The 22,991-nt window shown below is 44.6% G+C and overlaps 1 protein-coding gene across 8 annotated transcripts in view; it reads right to left on the reverse strand.

The window, feature by feature from the left end:
- Positions 1 to 22,991, reverse strand: part of SEMA5B (semaphorin 5B) — a 345,985-nt gene that overhangs the window by 161,504 nt on the left and 161,490 nt on the right. For 6 of the 8 annotated variants that reach the window (XM_005279803.4, XM_005279806.4, XM_065561488.1 and 3 more), the window contains one exon: positions 944 to 1,149. In XM_005279803.4, the coding sequence (XP_005279860.1) occupies positions 944 to 1,097 (154 nt within the window). In that variant the 5' untranslated portion in view covers positions 1,098 to 1,149. Of the gene's footprint in view, positions 1 to 943; positions 1,150 to 7,775; positions 7,845 to 22,602; positions 22,621 to 22,991 lie in introns of those variants that run through there. The other 2 variants (XM_065561487.1, XM_042843087.2) reach the window with 2 other exon arrangements.

Here is a 22,991-nt window from a genome sequence, read left to right on the forward strand (position 1 = left end):
GCATAAAGCCTTAGACAAGAGCCCTAAAAGGTCATCAACTTCTCCTTTCTCCCTAGACACCCCATCTCAAAGGTCACAGAAGCCTCATTCAGATGCCCTCAGCAAAGAACCTAACCACAGATGTACTGCAATCCCCCAAAGGGCAGCCAAAATCAATACTTCAACATTTAGGAGGAAGCTAGAGCTGCCAAGGAGGCTCAATGCACTATGGTAATGGTGTATGGAACTTCTTACACTGGACTATATAGGTGCTCAGATCTGAGGGTGATGAGGGTCATGGAACTAGATGGATGAATAGATAGAAGTGCTGACAGAATCCATGGGGGTACCACTACTACACATAACGACATGGACCATTTATCTGGGATAAGGACACAGTTCTTCAGGGGATTCTTATGCTGCAAGACACCAGTAAGAGGCCTATGATGTTTTTATGTATGGCACTGTAGGCCTCTGCAGTTAAAAAGGCTGCTCTTTTGCCTCTAAGCTCTTATTAAGGCCGGAGTCCGGACGGAGGTCAGAAAAAATCACTGGCAATGACTACAAACATATGCAGAAAAAAGCAACAATGGAAGCAACTAGTGATGATTTTATTATTATTACTGTATACACAATAATCTTGCTCTAAATGTCCACAATAATAAACGTGCCTTTCATTCAAAGATCTACAAATGCTTTACAAGTATGAAATAAGCCTCATGTTAGCCCTGTGAGGTTTAGAAGCAGCACTGAACCCACTTACGGATGAGGAAACTGAGGCAAAATTCAGTGAGTTGCCCAAGATCACAGAGTCAGTGGTAGAATGGTGATGAGAAACCCTGAGGTCTTATCTCCCAGCTCTCTGCTCTGACCTCGCTGCTTCCCAGGACGTGGACTCCAGAGCGGATTATCCTATTGTACCTTGCAATCAAGCTAAGGCATCCAAGGGAAGAGAATCTCTTACCTTCGAAAGCAATGGTGGGGTGTTCTCTTCTGATGCATTGCTGTTGCTCAGTTTCAGGATATTCGGGTGCATTCTGTGATGCTGAGAGATGAAAAGTGAGAAGGAAAAGGCTTGCCAATGACAGAGAAATGCGCTTTAATCTTGATACAACCATGATTGGAGGCCTGCTGCAGATCTAGCTTCCAAGGTAGGCCCTGAGAGGATACCTGCAATGCAAAGAATTTCATTTTAGAAAACATACATCCCTATCTAAAGTCTGCAACAACTCTCTGGGGGTGGTTTTCCTCTTTTATTACAAACCCACGTGTGTTAACTAGATGTGATAATATTCAGCAAACAATACATTGAAAAATTAAGTACCTTTATACAACTCTTAGCATGCAATATCAACAGAATTTGTAACGATACTGAAAAGTGCAAATACTCCAAATACATGTAAATGGCTCAGTATTAAGTAATTCAAGTAATGCAAATGCAAAAATAAACTGCTTAGAGGCAGTAGGAAAGAGGCACCAGGTAGCAACATTACAAATTAAAGCCATATGGTATGTTTTATTCTTGTCCCTATGGGTTCTGAATATTGCCATAAAGATGATCAGTAACTCTTCACACCCTCTAATATCTGCATCTGCAGCAACTACTATATATTATATCAAACATTATGTTAAAAGAACATTAAGATTGAAAAAATCAAGCACTCAGAAGTTAGGAAATGCCAAAATTAAGATTGCCCTAGCCCCTCAACTGCCTGCACCGATTAATTCCCTCATCCCACCACACACCGCCCATCTCTCATCTTCTCTGCATTCCAGAGTGGCTACTTCCTCCTTCTCTGCCTCATTGTCTGGCTTCCAGCAGGGTGTTTTACTGAGAACACAGGAGACAGTCTCCCTGCTGCAGACTGGAGCATGCTCAGTGCAGACAGAATCTTTAGAGAATTTAGCTGCCAAACTAACAAGTTTCTATTGAGCAGGTGCAAACTGAGATTTTTTTCCCAAAGGCTTATAACTTGGCCCGATGTGGGTGGTTTTTCATGGGAAGAGCAGAAGATATGTCCCTGACACCAGGGCAACCCCCTCCCCCTGCCACATTTCAAGCACCTGCTCCAAAGCAGGGGGTAGCTACGGCTTTGCAGTGAAATGGTTGCAATATTTTTTTAAAATACATGCAAAACAATGTATTTTCCCCTAATTTTGTTCTCAGAAACAACTGAACCATTTTAACTGAAACTTTCCAAAAAAATTTAAGCTGATTCAGACATCCACCATAGAAAATTTCAGCTCTAACAGTTACTTATATGGTAAGCAAGTTGGGGAAGGGGCAGTCTTCTTGTTCTGTGTTTGTACAGCACCTAGCACAATAGGATCTTGATCCATGATGGGGACTCCTATGGTAATACAAACAACAGATAATAAGAACAATAAAGTTTGACAAAGTTATAAGCAACTGTAATGGTCCTCACTTGGGGTCTAGCTGGAAAGTGGGGCCTAGTGGTTACAGCCATAATCCCTGACTGCCGGGGGGGTTGTGAGGAGGGGAGCCCGGGCTCCAACCCAGGACCCTTTGGGCTACCAGTAGTCTAGCAACCAAGTAAGGTTGCCAACTTTCTAATCGCACAAAACCGAACACCCCTGCCCCGAAGCCCCATCCCTGCCCCAAGGCCCCGCCCCCACTCACTCCATCCCCCTCCCTGTCGCTTGCTCTCCCTGACCCTCACTCACTTTCACCGGGCTGGGGCAGGGAGTTGCGGTGCAGGAGGGGTGTGAGGGCTCTGGCTGGGGGTATGGGTTCTGGGGTGAGGCTGGGGAGGAGGAGTTTGAGGTGCAGGAAGGGGCTCCAGGCTGGGGGATTCAGAGTGCGGGAAGGGGTGTGGACTCCAGCTGGGGGTACAGACTCTGGGGTGGGGCTGGGGATGAGAGGTTTGGGATGCAGGAGAGGCCTGGGGCAGGAGGTGTTGGGTGTGTGTGCAGGCTCTGGGAGGGAGTTTGGATAGGAGGGGACGCCGTGTTGGGGTAGAGGGTTGGGGTGAGGGAGAGGGTTCAGGGTGCAGGTCCTGGCGGCGCTTACCGCAGCTCCCAGGAAGCAGCAGCCACCCCTGCAGCCCCTAGGTGCATTGACAGCCAGTGAGGCTCCATGCACTGCCCTCGCATCTGCGGGCACTGCCCCCGTAGCTCCCATTGATCACACTTCCCAGCCAATGGGAGCTGCTTAGCCGGCATTCAGGGCACGGGTAGTGTGCAGAGCCTCCCTGACCACCTATGAGCCTAGGGGCCGCATGGACCCGGTGGCCACTTCCAGGAGACACTCGGAGCTAGGGCAGGCAGGGAGCCTGCCTTAGCCCCAGACCCCCACTGCGCCACCGACTGGACTTTTAACAGCCCAGTCAGCAGTGCCGACCGGACCCGCCAGGGTCACATTTCGACCGGGCATTCTGGTCGAAAACCAGACACCTCGCAACCCGACAACCAAGGCTGCTTAAGGCTGTCCTCCCTGGGCCTCTTCGTGTCATCCCTCGTCCCCCCTCCTATCAGGCCTCAGTCCAAGGCCTTCCCCTGGTGGGGAAATCCAAACCAAAAAGAAGTAAGAGGGAGTTACCAATGTCCAAGGTCACAGAATACTTCCCTCTCTGGTTGTATCTGGGGTGGGTCCTCCCTTCCCTCAAGGAGGCGCCGTTTGGGCAGCCGTATCAGAGCCTTTAGGCTTCCCTCTGCTCTGCTACAGCTATGGACTACAGGTCTGCTCACCTCCAACTCTGACACCCAAATAAACTACTTGTTTCCTCCCTTTTAATTCCTCCAGCAGATGGAGCATTTGCTGCAGTTGTGGTGGGAAGGGGCTGGCTGAACCCAAAATAATCCCTTAACCCCTTGTTGCCCAGTGTGGGGTGTGTACACCCCATCACAGCAATTGAAAATGGGATCCTAGAACAGGAAGCGTCAGGCAACTTTAACTAAGGGCAACACTAGCAGTTCCTCGTACCGTTAGAGGCTATGTCCAATTTAAATCCTTACTTGGGCTAACTCGACCCAGTGAAGTCAATGGGAATTTTGCCCGAATAATAAGTGATGAAAGACCTCAGAATTTGGCCCTTGGTGTTCACTCCTATTGCATCAGTGAGTTGTGTCTGAAAAAAAGATTCGGGATTTGGCTCGGTGGCAGTTTTGTCTGACACAGTGAAGTCAATGGAAAGCCTCAAATTGGTTGCAATGGGTTTCAATCAAAGCCCTCAATGCTGCAAAGTTACCACAGGAAGGTATTCAGGGTTTGGCCCAAAGGATTTTTCAAATCTTTTGCCTCCTTTTGAGTGGTTATGAGCACCATCAATCCCAAATTATGTCACTGATTGTTCTGACAGACATAGCAATTTCCTGTAATAGCCTTGGAAGACACTAGTGCATTAAGTTTATGTATTATTGAGGGCTGGGATTGTATGCAACCTCTCAGAGGGGAGATGTGACATACAGTGCAATCCCATGCAGCACCTTTGTGGTCCATTGTTTTAAATGAATGGTTTATGTATCACTGTGTTCTATTCCATGGGGGAGGGCTACTTTAGCTCCTCCAGGAACTAAAACCAGTGGGTGGTGATTAAGGCAAATCAGTCAGGTTATAACCCCCTCCGAGAGACAGGGCCGGCTCCAGGCACCAGCTTCTCAAGCAGGTGCTTGGGGCGGCCGCTTGGGAGAGGGGCGGCAGGTCCAGGTATTCGGCGGTAATTCGGCGGACGGTCCCTCACTCCGGCTCGGAGTGAAGGACCTCCCGCCGAATTGCCGCCGCAGATCGCAATTGTGATCGCGGCCACGGCTTTTTTTTTTTTTTGTTGGTTTTGGCTGCTTGGGGCGGCCAAAACCCTGGAGCCGGCCCTGCCCAGAGAGGTACCATCTCCTGCGGAGGCTCACATATACTAGTTCAAACTACATTCTCCAGAGACCAACAGACAAAGAAAGCCTTTTGGATAAATAGCCTGAGTTTAAAGCAGACTGCAAAGGGATCTCACAAAACTGGGTGAGTAGGCAACAAAATGGCAAATGAAATTCAATATTGATAAATTCAAAGTAATATTTAAACATAATCCCAAATATACATACAAAATGATGGGGTCTAAATTAGCTGATATCACTCAAGAAAGATCTCGGAGTCATAGTGGATAGTTCTCTGAAAACATGCACTCAATGTGCAGCAGCATTCAAAAAAGCTAACAGAATGTTAGGAACCATTAGAAAGAGATGGATGATAAAACAGAAAATATCATAATGCCACTATATAAAACAATGTTACACCCACACCTTGAATACTGCATGCAATTCTGGTCGCCCCATCGCAAAATAGATAAATTAGAAATGGAAAAGTTACAGAGACGGGCAACAAAAATGATTACGGGTATGGAACAGCTTCCACATGAGGAGAGATTAAAAAACTGGCAACTAAGGGGGATATGATAGACATCTATAAAATCATGAATGGTGTGGAGAAAGTGTAATAAGGAAGTGTTATTTACCCTTTCACATAACAAAAGAACCAGGGGTCACCCAATCAAATTAACAGGCAGCAGGTTTAAAACAAACAAACGAAGTATTTCTTCACACAACGCATGGTCAACCTGTGGAACTTGTTGCAAGGGGATGATGTGAAGGCCAAAAGTTTTACTGGAGTCAAAAAGAATTAGATAAGTTCATAGAGGATAGGTCCACCAATAGCTATTAGCCAAGATGGTCAGGGATGCAACCCCATGCTCTGGATGTCCCCAAGCCTTTGACTGCTAGATGCTGGCCCTGGACTTCAGGGGATGGATGGATCTCTCAAGAATTGCACTGTTCTGTTCATTCCCTCTAGAGCATCTGGCATTGGCCACTGTCAGAAGGCAGGATACTGGGCTAGATGGATCATTGGTCTGACCCAGTATGGCCATTCCTATGTTCTTCTGTTGATTCAGGGCCTTCTTTCTGATCCAGCAAGTGGGTGGGGAGCTCTAATCCTTCCGGAAGAATTGGAAGGACTTGTCCTATTAGGGCCCAAATGACTGACAGGTGACCTTTGGTAAGATTTTTAGCATGTGTATAAGTTCTTTAATGTTTTCAATAGGTTTTCGCTATAATGCTTTCACTTTAAGAACAAACGTACTTGCTTAGAAAGAGTTGTGTAGTCACTGACACCTATGGGCAATTACTCTGTTCATAGCCTCTGGAGAGGAAGCAAAGTGCAGACTCTAGCTTGTTTAGGCAGTCTGGTTTGCTGGGAATATCACAGTGTAAGGGAACTCTGCAGCTTGGAAAAACACTGGTCAAGAGGGAGTGAGGAGCAGGTCTCTGCCCAAGAGAGGTGATGGCTGGGAGCCAGAAACCTTTAAGTGGATATCCTCAATGGAGCACAGCGGGGGGAATATAGGTGCAGTTGCCCTGAACTGTGACAAGTGTTACTGGCATTTAGCTATTCTCAGGCCCCAGATTAGAACAGATTTCATAGAGGGCTTTTATAAAATCCCACTGTGATTCTCCCCAGGAGGCGCTATGTCTCAGCTCACAAATACTGCAGAAGGATATATTTTTTCTTTTAAAAACACAAGCAAGTTAAAACAACAAGTGGCACTGGCAGAAATGAGAGATGGAAAATAATTCAACGTTAAGGTTAGCACAGTCTATAGCTCATGCCATTAAAGTCAAGGCTATTGCAGGGATCACACACACACACACACACACACACACACACACACACACACAGGGTACTGGGGAGAGGTTACATGCAAGCCATGCGACGATGGGAGGTATCAAAAGAGGATACTGGGGGGCGGGGGGGGGCGGAGTGAGGGCAGCGGCTTCAGCAGTGTTAGTGAGCATGCTCAGTCCGTGTGAGCATGCTCAGTACAAGCCAAGCAGGAAATCAGGAGGGGGGGGACCCAGCCTACGTCCCACCCCCCCCATCGCATCCCCTCTTGTATCACAAACTTTATCATTACAGAAGCAAGCAAGGGACTGAATACAGCAAATATTCCCAACATCTAGAAAGATGTGCTTTTTATCACTCTCTCCACACTGGGTTCCAGAGAAGGTAGCATGCAGCCTTCCTCCACTACAAGGTGCTTGTTATGGTGGAGGCTGTCAAAGATGGGAAAGGACGTGGGACGGGATGGGCAAACTACAGCCCTGGGGCAGCATCCAGCCCTCCAGATGTTTTAATTCAGCCCTTGAGCTCCCACTGGGGAGAGGGATCAGGGGCTTGCCCCATTCCACACAGCTCCCGGAAACAGTGGCATGTCTTCCCTCCGGCTCCTATGCGTAGGGGCAGCCAGGAGGCTCCGCATGCTGCCCCTGCCCCAAGCACTGCCCCCGCAGCTCACATTGGCTGGGAACCATGGCCAATGGGAGCTGCAGGGGCGATGCCTGCGGACAGCGAGCGCACAGAGCCACCTGGCCATGCCTCTGCGTAGAAGCCGGAGCGGGGACATGCCGCTGCTTCTGGGAACTGCTTGAGGTAAGCGCCGCCTGGAGTCTGCACCCCTGACACCTTCCCTTGCCCCAACCCCCTGCCCCAGCCCTGATCCCACTCCCGCTCTCCGAATCCCTCGTTTCCAGCCCGGAGTACCCTCCCGCATCCTGAACGCCACATTTCTGGCCCCACCCTAGAGCCTGCACCCTCAGCCGGAGCCCTCACCCCCTCCCACACCCCTACCCCCAATTTTATGAGCATTCATGGCCCACCATACAATTTCCATACCCAGATGTGGCCCTCAGGCCAAAACGTTTGCCCACCCCTGATCTGGGAGGACCTCACCCAAAAAAGGTGACCTTGATTGACACTGCTGAGTTGCAACAATAACCAGATATAAAGTGCTCACCCTTGACCCAAAGACATATGCTAGGCCTCCTGCACATTCCTCTGATGCACTCCTCATTCACTGTGAAGTCTAGAATCAAGGGATAGAGAAGCCTAAGTTGCATACTCGCTAGGATCATGGAACCATAAAAACTGCAGAGAGAAAAGACTCACAATGTCATGCAGTCCATTCTCCTGCCAACGCAGTGTTCCCTGTTGTATAGTTACTAGCATTTTGTCCAGGCTAGTTGTAAAATGTGCCAAGTGACTGGATTTCTGCCACTTTCCCTGGGAGACTATGCCACAGCCCAGTAGATATCCGTGTTCCCTAGAAAGTTTTCCCTGATAGTGTAAATTTCTACTCTCTCTTTAAAGGTTGACCAGTGTAGTTAAATTTAAAGTTGTATTCAAAATCATTATTTTCAAAATGATACCAAGTAGAACCAAGGTGAAAAAGAAACCATAAAAAAAATCTAAAGCTTAAATATCTGTGAATATCTTCCCACTACTCTGAAAAACTGAACAAAAATCAATGCCATGAACCCCTTGAACCGAGACCTACTGTAGTCCATGGGAAATGCATGCTTGGATTTAAAAAAAAAAAAATAACCTCAAAACCCTTTTTATGGTTGGGTGGATACATTTATGGTTTTATTGAAACAGGACATTGGAAGCTGGGAGCAACAGCAGACGGAGGTGTATTGGCACCAAAATATTCAAAATGAGCATTGGACCAATACACAAAATAAATATAAATGTTATTCAACATGACAGCTGAGCAATATAGTCATGACAGCCTAGCACAGCGAACTATGCACTGTAAAAAAAAAAAAAAAAAAAAAATACCAACCCAATGCCGACAAAAATGTAGTCCTTGATATATTCAGATGTCATTGCCTGCCCTGACCACAGACCCCAGCCAGCTGGAGTTCACTCTTTCAGACTGTTTCAAAAGGCTGCTTCTATCAAGAAAAAAAACAGAGCTTTTCTCTCTGCCACCAGCAGTTGGTACATTTACCCATTAGTGCTGTTTATGTTGTGAACAGTGGATCTGTCTTACAACAGAAAACGATACAGTGCAATTATATAACACAATGTGTCAAATCTTTCAATCACATTTACAGAACTAGACTCCCTTCTAGCATACTGAACTTTTTATTTTTTAATGCGAGATACATTTGACTACATAAACCATTGTTCAGATGTGTGTCTGGGAAGAGTCTCTCTCTCTTTGTTTTAATCAATGCATTGTATTTTTCTTTTCTTTTTTAAACCATTGACTTATTTCTACTTTTACTTCCAGTTAGACTCTGAAGTTCTTGATTCTGGCTGGGATTTGTTACTTCTAGCTGCATCAGTCTCTACAAGCTACTTATATGGCCCTAATTAGCATACCATCCTGAGGACCTAAGAGTCTCCAAGATATTTATCCTCACAACACAGGGAAGTATTACCACCTCCTTTTTACAGAAAGGCTAAGTGACCTGCCCAGGATCACACAGGAAGTCTGTAGCAGAGCAGAAACTTGAACCTGGGTCTCCAGCTTGCACTCTAACCACTGGGCCATTGTTACTCTTTCTGAGTGTATAACTCACTAGGAGTTTGTCTCTTTTGAAGCACTCACGAGCTTTTGACAACATTGTTGTTTCTCATACAGGAGTAAACAATGCAAATCAGGAAATACAACAAGACACATTACTCTAATCTCTGTTATCTTGACATATGAGAATAGTTCAGACATGTCCACATAAATAAAAAGTTACTTAACCTACTAATTCACATTGCAGGCACATGGCATGGAAGCCTAAAGGGAGTTGGGAAGAAATAGTCTAAGGCACATGTGTCAAACTCAAGGCCCGCGGGCCACATCCGGCCCGCCATACAATTATATCCGGCCCGCGAAATCGTTTTATATATCTGTTTTTAATGGCCCTGTGATATGACGCCCCAATAACACACACTACAAATCCCATGATGCAGTGCAATTGCCGCCAACGGCAAGCCGCGGTTCAAGTTCGCGGTCTGTTGATGTATACAACGCTAATCTCAAATCAAAGCTAGACCCCAACAATGGCCAAGAGAAAAATTGATTCTGAAAACCGAGGCTTTCAAAGCCGGTGGGAGAATGAGTATATGTTTACTGAAATTGCAGGTAAACCAGTGTGTCTCCTTTGCGGGAGTAATATCGCTGTAATGAAGGAGTATAACCTAAGACGGCACTACGAGATGAAACATGAGAACAAATTCAAAAACCTGAGCGCAGGACAGAAGCTACAAAAGGTAGAGGAGTTGAAGAAGAATTTGACATCCCAGCAGACGTTTTTCACCAAAGCAAAATCACAAAGTGAAGCTGCTGTGAAAGCAAGTTTCATTGTGGCCGAAGAGATCGCCAAATCAGGACGGCCGTTTACCGAGGGGGAATTCGTAAAGAATTGTATGATGAAAGTGTGCGACGTCCTTTGTCCAGATAAAACGCGAGCGTTTGCAAATGTAAGCCTCAGCAGAAACACTGTTGCTAATCGGGTTTGTGAGATGGCGACTGATTTGAAAACACAGTTGATTGAAAGAGCAAAAGATTTTGTTGCATACTCCCTTGCCGTGGATGAAACTACTGACGCGACTGACACTGCACAGCTGGCGATATTTATCCGTGGTGTGGATTCCAATTTGTGCGTAACAGAGGAAATACTGGACATTAAATCGATGCACGGGACAACGAAAGGAGAAGACATCTTTGGAAATGTATTTCAAAGTGTAACCGACATGAAACTGCCGTGGGAAAAACTCGTTGGACTTACAACAGATGGCGCACCTGCTATGTGTGGTGAAAAAAATGGACTGGTGGGAAGGATGCGCTCAAAGATGCGGGAGGAGAACTGTGCCGGTGAGTTGACAGTGTATCACTGCATCATACACCAGGAATCGCTGAGTGCTAAAGTCCTAAAAATGGATCATGTGATGAACACTGTAACACAAACCGTCAACTTTATCAGAGCCCACGGTTTAAATCACCGCCAATTCCAGTCTTTTCTGCGGGAAATAGATAGCGAATTTGGCGATATGCCATATCATACGGAGGTCCGGTGGCTAAGTCGGGGAAAAGTTCTCAAAAGACACTTTGAGCTGCGAGAGGAAATCTGCCAGTTCATGGACAGTAAGGGGAAAGACTGCACAGTTCTGCGGGATGAAAAGTGGAAATGTGAGTTGGCGTTCCTGGCTGACATAACGTCGCATCTTAGCGCTTTAAACCTTCAACTCCAGGGACGGGAGCACATAATAACCGATATGCATGATGCAGTGAAGGCATTTCAAGTGAAGCTGCGCTTATGGGAGACACAAATGCACCAATGCAACTTGTCTCACTTTCCCTGTTGCCAAGTAATACGGAACCAAGAAAGTGCCACAGTTTTCCCAAATGCCACCTTTGCTGAAAAACTCAGCGCGCTGCGCACTGAGTTCGCACGGCGCTTCAGTGACTTTGAGGCACAGAAAAGTAACTTCGAGCTGCTTCGCAACCCATTTGCAGTCGATGTGGAAACCGCACCTGTAGAAATGCAGATGGAGCTGATAGAACTGCAATGTAACGGGACACTGAAGGCAAAGTACGACACTGCGGGGCCAGCACAGTTCACTCGCTTCATTCCTGAAGCGATGCCGCAGCTCCGCCAACATGCGGCTCGAATCCTGTCCATGTTTGGCAGCACATATCTGTGCGAGCAGCTGTTCTCTGTGATGAAAATTAACAAAACGTCACACAGGAGTCGCCTCACTGATGAACACCTGCAATCGATCCTGAGAATCTTCACAACACAGAACCTAACCCCAAACATAAACGAACTTGTTGCAAAGAAAAGACTCCAAGTATCAGGCTCTGACTAAATAGGACAAGAAAATGGAATGTTATGATTTGTTATGATTATACTTTTGCTTTAAATTCAATTTTTTATTTATATTTTCAGATTTTTTAATATTCCAGCATGTACAGATTTTGAATGTATTGTATTGACAGGATATTTTTTTATGAAGAGCAAAATATTTTAAGTTGAAATGTATTTATTTTGGAATGATATCCTGTATTTTGGTTCATATTAATGGTTAAAAAACATAAATATTTAGTCTGTTAAATAAATGGTTATACTGTTCGGCCCGCGAGTTTTGAGTTTTGGCCCCCTGTGCAATTGAGTTTGACACCCCTGGTCTAAGGTATGAGCATCTGTAGGACTAGATAGCTCAAGGGATTGGTAATGGGCTTAGATCACCATTTGATTCCAGCTCATCTTGGTAGTGACCAAGGACATGATCCAAAGACCACTGAAGTCAATTGAAAGACTCCCATTGATTTCAATGGGCTTTGGATTAGATACCACAAGATGATACTCTCTAATGGCAGCTTGGTGGCCCAGTCTGAAATGAGTCAGTGGGTCTCAGTCCACTTCTGCATGGGCCAGGTGTCCAAATCAGAGGAGCCACCAACTGGCATTAGTTGGCCCCCTTGTTGACAGAGAAGCTAACGAGTGAATGGTCTTGGAAACTGAACTGCTGTCACCCTTAGAGGAGGTCCCTCCAGAACAGAATTCTATTATATAAAGTTCCCATAAAATATTTCTGATTCAACAGTACAAGCATGTGCAGCGGAGCACGACCTACTATATCGCTGGGCACCTGCCAAACCCAGTAGGCACAAATAAATACCTGCTCTGCAGACACAAACCTACTTTTGTACAGAGCTAACCACACCACACATGGACTGATTTCCTACATGCTTCAAGATGCCCTCAAAAGAAAAAAGGACTTTTGAGCTTGCTTTATTGGCTACATGTAATATAAAAACGTGAACTATTTTGTTAGGGGTTTTGGTATGAATTCAGCATTTGTGAAAGGTGCCTTGGAGTCTGAAGTCTTCTGTTTATCCAAGGAACTAGTTTGGCGGTCAAAGCTTGCACACATTGCCCTGTCCGTATGCCTCAATCCTTCTCTCGGGGACCCCTAGAATCATAGAAGATATGGGTTGGAAGGGACCTCAGGAGGTCATCTAGTCCAACCCCCTGCTCAAAGCAGGGCCAACCCCACCTAAATGAGAAAGATGGGAGGGGTGGGAAAGAGCAGCAGCTTGGAGAACGCAGGCAATGATCCCGCTACCTCTTACATGGTAAGCGAGCACTCTACCATTTTAGCTAACTCCCCATGCCCTCTATGACCCCTGCTAGGCTTGAGAAGGTATTTCCATCCCTGTCCCCAATCAGTACTTGGCATCTCTGCTGAGATGGTCAAGAAGGTTGCCAGAAGTGATGGTGGTTTTTGTGCTGAGAGAGGCTTGTGAGCTAGGAACTGCACTGAGTATGAAATGAGTGTGACGGATTAGATCATAGAAACCCTCTTGGGAGCTGCCACCTGATGTGCCAAGACTACCTCTGCCCCTGCTTTCCCTGCCAGCTTGGGACCCCAGCACCCTGTCTTGCTGAGCCAGACACTCCCGTCTGCTCCAACACAGACCCAGGGTCTGAATTACTTGCCCCAAAGCTGCAGGTTTACCTGAAAGCAGCTAACAGAAGTGTTCTTGTCTTTAACACTCAGATGCCCAACTCCCAATGGGGTCTAAAAGCCAAATACATCCGTTTTACCCTGTGTAAAGCTTATACAGGGTAAACTCATAAATTGTTCGCCCTCTATAACACTGATAGAGAGATATGCACGGCTGTTTGCTCCCCCAGGTATTAATACATACTCTGAGTTAATTAATAAGTAAAACGTGATTTTATTAAATACAGAAAGTAGGATTTAAGTGGTTCCAAGTAGTAACAGACAGAACAAAGAAAGTTACCAAGCAAAATAAAATAAAACGTGCAAATCTAGGTCTAATCAAACTGAATACAGATAATCTCACCCTCAGAGATGCTTCAGTAAATTTTTTCCTCAGACTAGACACCTTCCAGGCCTGGGCACAATTCTTTCCCTTGGTACAGCTCTTGTTCCAGCTCAGGTGGTAGCTAGGGGATTCTTCATGATGGCGCCTCCTCCTTTGTTCTTTTCCACCCCTTTATATATCTTTTGCATAAGGTGGGAATCCTTTGTCCCTCTCTGGGTTCCCACCCCCTCCTTCTCAATGGAAGGACACCAAGTTAAAGGTGGATTCCAGTTTAGGTGACATGATCACATGTCACTGCAAGACTTCATTGCCCACTTGCCAGCACACACGTATACAGGAAGACTTACAGGTAAAACATAGCCATCTTCAGACAATTGTCGTGGTTAATGGGAGTCATCAAGATTCCAAACCACTATTAATGGCCCACACTTTGCATAATTACAATAGACCCTCAGAGTTATATTTCATATTTCTAGTTTCAGATACAAGAGTTGTACATTAATACAAATAGGATGATCACACTCAGTAGATTATAAGCTTTGTAATGATACCTTACAAGAGACCTTTTGCATGAAGCATATTCCAATTACATTATATTCACTCATTACCATATTTTTATAAAACCATATAGACTGCAACGTCACAATGAGTTTTCAAGGTCCCCATTTCACAGATGGAGAAATCGAGGCAGAGATTAAGGACCTGATTTTCAGAAGTGTCCATCACCCAGAACTCCAAGTGAAGTCAGTGGGTGCTACAGTACTCAGCACCTTGCTAATCAGGCCATACATTTCTTGATAGGGCTTCAGGCATAGGCGCCGAGTTTCTAACCTGCCAGGGTGTGCTCCCCCCCAGCTCCACCCCTTCCCTCCAACGCCCCACCCCTGCTCTGCCCCTGCCCCTGAGTGCGCTGCGCCCTCGCTCCCTCCCTCTCCCATGCCTCCTGATGCGGAGAAATGGGCAGGAGACACTGGGGGAGGGAGAGGCATTGATGGGGGGCTACCAGTGGGTGCTAAGCACCCACCATTTTCCCCCTGTGGGTGCTCCAGCCCCGGCGCCGGGACTTGGGCTAAAGTAGGCCGGCCTGTGGCATGGGACTCGGGGCGGCCCAGTGCTCAAAGGCCTGGGGGGCCGGCGAGGGAGGGGAGACAGAAGATTTGAGGACGCAGGCTTGGGCAGAAGGGGCGGGGCCAGGGGCTAGCCTCCCCGAACAGACGGTTCTTGCATTACCCATGGCTTCTCGATCTGCAGAGTAATGCATCCAGAAGCACTAGCTTCACTCTCAGCCCGCAAGTGCCCCCTCTAGAGCAGAGGATTTTCCCCTTACTTCAGTAACTCAATAAATATTTAAATAAATGCAGGTGTATTTTCTAAGTAATTAAGTGTTTAAAAGGCTGTTTAACAGAATGCTGGGAATCATTAGGAAAGGGATAGATAATGTTTTCACCCCTCGAAGCAATATGATATTTTCTATCAATCCATGGTATGCCCACATCTTGAATACTGCGTGCAGATGTGGTCGCCCCATCTCAAAAAAGATATATTGGAATTGGAAAAGGTACAGAAAAGGGCAACAAAATTATTAGGGGTATGGAACAGCTGCCATATGAGGAGAACTTAATAAGATTGGGGCTTTTCAGTTTGGAAAAGAGATGACTGGAGGGGATATGACAGAAGTCTATAAAATCATGACTGATGTAGAGAAAGTAAATAAGGAAGTGTTATTTACTCCTTCTCATAACACAAGAACTAGGGGTCACCAAATGAAATTAATAGGCAGCAGGTTTAAAACAAACAAAGGGAAGTATTTCTTCCCACAACACACAGTAAACTTGAGTAACTCTTTGTCAGAGGATGTTGTGAAGGCCAAGACTATCACAGGGTTCAAAAAAGAACGACATAAATTCATGGAGGATAGCTCCATCAATGGCTATTAGCCAGGATTGGCAGGGACGGTGTCCCTAGCCTCTGTATGCCTGAAGCTGGGAATGCACGACCAGGGATGGATCACTTTTGATGATTATCTGTTCTGTTCATTCCCTCTGAAGCACCTGGCATTGGTCACTGTCGGAAGACAGGATACTGGGCTAGATGGACCTTTGGTCTGACGCAGCATGGCCGTTCTTATGTTCTTATGCTGGGGAAATGGGAGTTATTTTCAATTATTTTTCTCATCATTTTTTTAAACTCAAAAAGATTCAATAGAAATGTCTATATCATGCAGTTACTGCTCGCTTTTATAATACTGTGCATTTCTATAGCCCCTTCTATCAGAGGATCTTGGAACACATCACAAACACTAATGAATTTACCTTCTCAACACTCCCACGAATTAATTTTACTAGCCCCATTTTACAAATGGGGAAACTGAGGCACAGAGCAATTAAGTGGCTTGCCCAGAGGCAAATAAACAGTCTTTGGCAGAGCCAGAAAAGTAACTCAGGTCTCTTGATTCCAAACACTTTACACACAAGACCCTCCTTGTTCTCCCAGTTTAATTTGGAAACCATAACTCTGCTTGACTTTTGCGCAATTACAGTACTAACCATAAAGTTTTACTGACATTGTTTTATATTGCCGTGTAGAGGCACACTGGGGGTGATCTTTGATTAAGGCTTTTGGAATAAATTTAGTGCCTGTGGCAATGAAGAGAAACTAGTAACAGCCCTGGAAGTAAGTCGGGCATAGTTCAGGCAGATACAGTACTGTGGAAGTTCCCCCTTCGACTCAACACCGTAACGCCCCTGGCTAGTCCAGTCCTGGGACTCTTTTGAGGAGAGGTTGATGATCATGCTGCACTGTACCAGCCCCGTGATGGTCTTGTGACTGCAATATGCAGAAGGGACTAAAAGGAGATCAACAAATTCAGGGTATGTCTACACTACAGACGCAACAGCGGCAGCAGTGCAGCTATGCCACTGTAGCACAGACACTCACTACAGCAACAGAAGTGGTTTGTCTATCATTGAAGTCAATCCATCCCCTCGAAAGGTGGTAGCTTGGTCGACAGAAGAATTCTTCTGTCAACCTAGCGGTGTCTACATTGGGACTCAGGTCATCTTAATTAGATCTGAATCTATATCTTAATTTTGCCCAGCCCTAAGTGATGCAGCTAGGTTGACCTCAGTTTTAGGTGTAGACCAGGCCTTTTCACTTGTGACATAAGCCAGGATTTGAACTTGAGTCTCCAGCAGCCAAAAGCCAACAGATCAAATAGCCATGCCACCCAACTTCCTATCTGATAGTCAGGTTTAACATACAGGCTTGATCTACGCAGCAAGACTTTATTTTCTGACTTATTTTCTGACTTTATTTTCTGACAGCTTCCTTCCTCCTCCACTTGCCCTGCCCAACTACCCCTGGATCAACAATTGCCATTCCTCTGTTCTAGCTACCACAAGGCATTATGGATACTCAAAATCCCGTACTCCCCCATCAGGCATAATCTGATTGGCATAACAAATTTGTAGCATACCCTGCACTATTTCTCTCAAAAACACTGGAGTCCGTGCAATAACTGGATGAGAAAAACTTTTATCTAACGTGCGTGTGTGAGAGAGAAATGTGTTTTTGGCTGAGACTTGTGATTATCAGCTGCCTCATAACAAATATATGACTTAATTATAACTATAGAGGGATAAGCACTCAACAATGTTACAACGGAACTCAAGTTTAGCATGCTTGGAACCACGAGTACTTTTCACTGCAGTGTTGTTTTGGCACTTCACAGCATCGTTTATCACAAGCAAGCTCTCAGCTACAAGGCATCCAAAAGGTCTATAAATGTCCAGAATGTGAAAGGAGTGGAGAGGGAATCAAACAGATTCTCCCTTTTCCTGCTACACCCAGCACACCAGTTTTATTCTGCACATTATTCGGCAGCAGGCAGCTGTCGCACTACATTAACTTTTCTCATCCATGGACCAACTTTTATCAGCCCCATCTACTGCACTCTGGATAGGTGTTCGTTAGGAAAAAGTGTGTTATGCTAAAACATATACAGCTGCGTAACATCACTTAAAGGGAGAGAAACAAGTGGGAAAATACCCAAATCACAAGTCCCTTCAACTCTTCATTACCATGAAGGATGTAGAACTGTTACACTCAACACGGTTATTAAGGGCTTAAACCATACAATGTAGGACAAAATTCTCAGAGTAGCTCCACTGAAACCACCCCAATTTACACTTCGTAAGTGTCTGACATCAGTCCCCCTAATACTCATGCATATCTCTGTTCTACCCATGAAACAACCAGGCTTTGAACTTCTCTTTAGCAGGCTGGACCAAATTTCTTTCTTAGATACCCTAGTGCAACTGTCAATAGGCTTGCACCATAGTGAACTGGCCTGCTCTTGCTCCCACTGAGGGTAGTGGAAGCTTGCCATCAGCTTCAAGAGGAGCAAGGCAGGTCCACTGAGAAAATCTGGCTCACCATTTTCATTGCCTCAAAAATCACTTTGCAGTGGGCTCTAGTTTATGGTCCCAATCCCGGGAAGTGCTGAGCTCCCTCTGCTCCCAGCGACATCAGCGGGACTGAGGGGTCTCAGCTCCTCACAGGGTCGGACTCTGTGTGATCTAACATTAGGCCAGACAGAACCATGCTGGTGTAGTAGGAGGGAATATCTAAGACTATGCAGCCCTCCACGCACTTCTGACATATTGCTAAAAGCTGGGTCAAACCTCCAATTGAGAACTTGCTTTAGGAAATGTCATCTTTTTGGGGGGGGAGGGGGGGAGGGAGAGAGAAGTCTGCAAATAGAGTATCTCCCAGCCCCATGGTGCTGACTTTACACTGTGGAACAACTTTTTAAAAGAACCCTTCAGATCCAGCGCTTGTCATTTCGCGGGTGGAGAAGGGCTATGAGTGACTGCTAGGAAGGCTGGTGTCAGTTTCACACACTGTGAAGCTAGGGCTTTCTGGAGAAGATGAATGTGTGTAATGAATTCCAAGCACATGAGTTCTAACCCCCTCATCACCGTACTGCATATATAACCAAATTAGTTTAGAAGATGTAAGTTATTCAGGGACTTAGCTGTTCAGTCTGGCCTCTGAGGATTTGCTCTCATTATGGCTTTTATGCAAATTCTGTCCTCCAAATCTCTTCTGAATCAATTATTACTAGATTAATTTAAACATGTCCACCTGGGGTGCCTGTATATCATGTGCCTCATGTTAAAAAGTAAAAAGGATGATAATGAATTCAGGAGGTGACTGAAACAGATTCCTGCTTTGTGGAAATGTGACCTTTTTGCATAATGTCATAAATGAAAGAAGTTCCCTCAAGAAACATGGCAGACAGGGTCGTTCCTCAGATCATCTGGGTTCTCAATCACTCTTTGGAAATTAGCATGACAATAAAAAATTTATAAGAAAATTTTTTTTAAATATCATTTTAAAGCTCCAGACTATTAAAGTTTTTGATGGAGTGCTAATTGAAATATAATGCTTAATTTTAAGCAATGCCATTTTATTAATGGTAAAAACTTGAATTAACGTCATTAACCAATGTTAATATTACATATACCCGAAGGGATAACAAAGCAATTAAGTTATTCACGAAATCTGAGACAAAAAAAGTACATAGCTTGCACATGGCTCTTGTGAGGAGGCAGAAGAGATTGATATGATCTGCATTTCCCCTACTGAGAAGGGATTTTTTTGGGGGGGGAGGGGGGTGGAAGAGCGGAGAAGAGGGAAGGGACAGGAAAAGGAGAATTTTTGCTAACTTAATCACTAAGCTTATTCAGACTCTTAATATGGTTTTAAGGCTATTCTGCTACCTGGACATTACACTAAGAAGATTCTAAAAGAATAACTTTGGGAAGCAAAACCCAGTGGTGGAGAAGACACCCCACTTGGCTCCACTTGGATCCAGGTTGTAGCTAAAACACATACCAGCAGCACACCCATCCCCACACAACTGGACAGATCCTCACTTCCTGTTAGTGGTTCAATAGAGCCATGTCCATTTGTACCAGCTGAGGCACTGGCCCAATCCAGACACAAGAACTCTGTGTGGTGCCGAATGCCCTCAGTTCTCTGGGAGTTGAGAGAATTCAGTAGCTTGCAAGATCAACCCTAATACAACAGGATAGGAAGAAACTTAGTGTTAATAAAAGTCTAGATGAAGAATCAAAAATGAAACCCTCGCCAATTGTCAAAAGCCATATCGTTCACAGGGAATTAAAAATTCTGTATGGCAATGGCGTAACACTGTATTTACTGAACCACAACCACATTCAGGATAAATCCTTGATTAGCATAGTCTCTGTCATACAGTCTTTGTTTGGCTGAGTATCCAGCAGCAATGGAAAGCCTTCAGCAAGCCAAGCAAAGTGGCAAGTCACACTGAAGAGCTGAAAACCTTGCTATCTTTCTTTGGGTCCCAAAAGATTTATTTTACACACACACACACACACACACACACACACACACACACACACACACACACACACACACACACACACAACTCCACATCAGAAACGCATATAAACCAGCATCCCATTGACAAAAACAAGTCAGTCAGAAGTACAACAAATTCCCAAACAGCATCAAATACATAAATCAATACAATTAAAAGAAGATATTTCTATTACTCCCTGCTATTGTACAGAATACACTAATGCTCTGCTTTAATAGTTCACACAGAAAATGGCTCAGAAGGTTCTGGTGTGATCTACCAAATCATTTTTTCTAATATATTTCTGTTTCCCTTCATTCTTGAGGCTTACTAAAAGCATTACTAACCAACTTCTTACTCACTTTAGATGCATATAGCATAGAGAGCTCAATTCTGCCTCCACAGAAATCAACGGAAAACTAACTACTGACTTCAGTGGGTACAGGAACTACCTATAAGTTGGGTCTAGTATCATAGATTCACATATTTGCTATGTGAAACCATAGAGTCTTTGTTCCTTTGTGGCCCAAACCCCAACACTCCCACAAAGCCTCTCTCAGCATTTCAATTTGGACACGGTGAGAGTTTGGGATTTCAATACACTGATACATTAGGTTGGGTCTTATTTCAAAGGGGAGAGAGCAACCAGGAATACTTAAATACTAGAGCAATATAAGTCCCCAAGAAGCACTGCCGCAAGAACTATCTAGTGATTGCTGATGAAGTCTAGCACATGGAAGGTGCCAGTCTAGCAATCTGGTCATGTTGGAGACAGACACACCATTTCTTGTGCAAAATTTATAATCCAGGTCTTTTATTTTCCAGTAATGCACTCTCCTGCTCTCTCCTTTCATTTCTTCAGAGATTGCAACTGGATGCATGAAAACCCAAGAGAAATATACCCAAAGTCCTTTCCTTTAGTGCCATCTCTTCCTTATCCCCCTCTTCTTCAACAGGATGGAGAACAATCATTGAAGACACCAAGGTCAATGCAGAGTGAGCCAAAGTCAAATTCATAAGATCATTTAAAACCTCACACCATCCGGCTATTATAGGGATGCGAGACATTATGGATTGCAATTTAACAGATCACAAAGGCGGACGATAAAGGGGCGGGGGGGAAGTTCCCTATACACTGAAACTTACTGATTAAGGAGCAAGAGTGGTCGGGGTCCGCGACAGCATTCACATTCATAAAGTCGAGACTCACTCGCTTCTTGATATTAATGGACACACCATTGTCGCCAGACACAATGTTTTGTTATTCCGTGATTAATTGAAAGTTGCAGGCAATGACATATTATAGGCAGGATAAAGCTGTCACTAGAAAGTCATTTTTCACAGTAATTCCTGCCAATGTCTACTATCTGAAATTGTATACACTGTTACAGATGAGCCCTCAAGTACAAACACATTACATATCTTTATATAAATAACAGTGCCGAGCAGCAGCAGTCTAGGGTACTCTCTATGGGATATGAAACAGGGAGAAAGTAAGGCAGAGAAATTGTCTTCAAATATTAGTGAGGTTGTGCATGTTAATCTCAATCAAATGAGGCATTTCTCTTTTCCTCTCAAGGAAAACCATGCTTGTCTGAGATGCATGTGATATAATAACAGAGACTCTGTTTCAGAGTAGCAGCCGTGTTAGTCTGTATCCGCAAAAAGAACAGGAGTACTTGTGGCACCTTAGAGACTAACAAATTTATTAGAGCATAAGCTTTCGTGGACTACAGCATAATGCATAATGCATCCGAAGAAGTGGGCTGTAGTCCACGAAAGCTTATGCTCTAATAAATTTGTTAGTCTCTAAGGTGCCACAAGTACTCCTGTTCTTTTAACAGAGACTCTGTGGCATAAACTACAATGGAAAACCTTCCTCTTAGGCCGCTAATTCTAAATCTTAAAAACGAATGTGGATCAATACTAATTAAGCTTCTACAGGGTTGCCTCATCAGCGACTGGTCAAGTTTAATTTCTGAAGACCTCTTGATCAAAGATCCTTTTATATTACTTTCTTCAATGGCCTCAAGAAGATACCAAAATCATCACTTTTTTCCAGCATATTTTATTTTAGTCACAAGTAACTGTGACCAAATTATACACTGGCTGACACCTGAAACAATGTCTACAATGCTCGAGAAAAAGAGACTCCCATATAGATAAAAGGTACCGAGGACGCAGTTCACGTCACTTACATGTCTTGTGTAACAAATTCACAGCTGAGTTGCTATATTGGGATACAGTTGTCTAAATTTCCGGAGTTAAACCCCATTCTGCACTCTGTTGGATGACGGTTAGATCTGTCACAATACTCTACTAATATATTTGCTATTTGAAAAAAAAAATTAAGATATTCCACTATTCCAAGTAGATGTACATTTCACAGACCTCGCCCTGCAAAGATCACAGTATCTAAAACCAAAAACTTTAGCCTTACTGAACCAAAGCTTTTCACCAGTTTTCAATCTGCATTTCAGACATCCTTTGAGAAGTCCAAGAGACTTTAGAGCATTTAAATGAACCCACTTTTATATTTTGCACTGAACTAAACAAAGCAATGGAAAAAGAGGTATTTACCTGGTTGTAAGATGGTCTTGCTCAGACTCTTGTAAATCTGCCAGTAACAGAAAGGACCCAACATAAATGGTGATATAAAAGCACAAAGCCTGGGTTGTCCTATGGCCTACAGGCAAATAGCGATCTCTGTCTTTACCTAATCCAACCAGAACCCTGGAAGGGAGTGAATCTGTGTCCACCGGCCCTTTTAACAGTCACTTAATGACCGTTAACTTTTTTCAGCCAGCCATTGATTCTAATGGCATGTGCATTCACAGACAATAATACCTCAGACGGCCTTCATTAATTTACCATGCATAATTTCTCTGAAAGCTTTTGCCAATAGAATACCACTAAACTGACTCGCTAACTGGTGAAGATAAAGCACTTTCTGTGTGAGACCATTATGC

Source organism: Chrysemys picta, chromosome 11 (assembly GCF_011386835.1).
Source record: "Chrysemys picta bellii isolate R12L10 chromosome 11, ASM1138683v2, whole genome shotgun sequence".
Lineage (NCBI taxonomy): Eukaryota > Metazoa > Chordata > Testudines > Emydidae > Chrysemys > Chrysemys picta.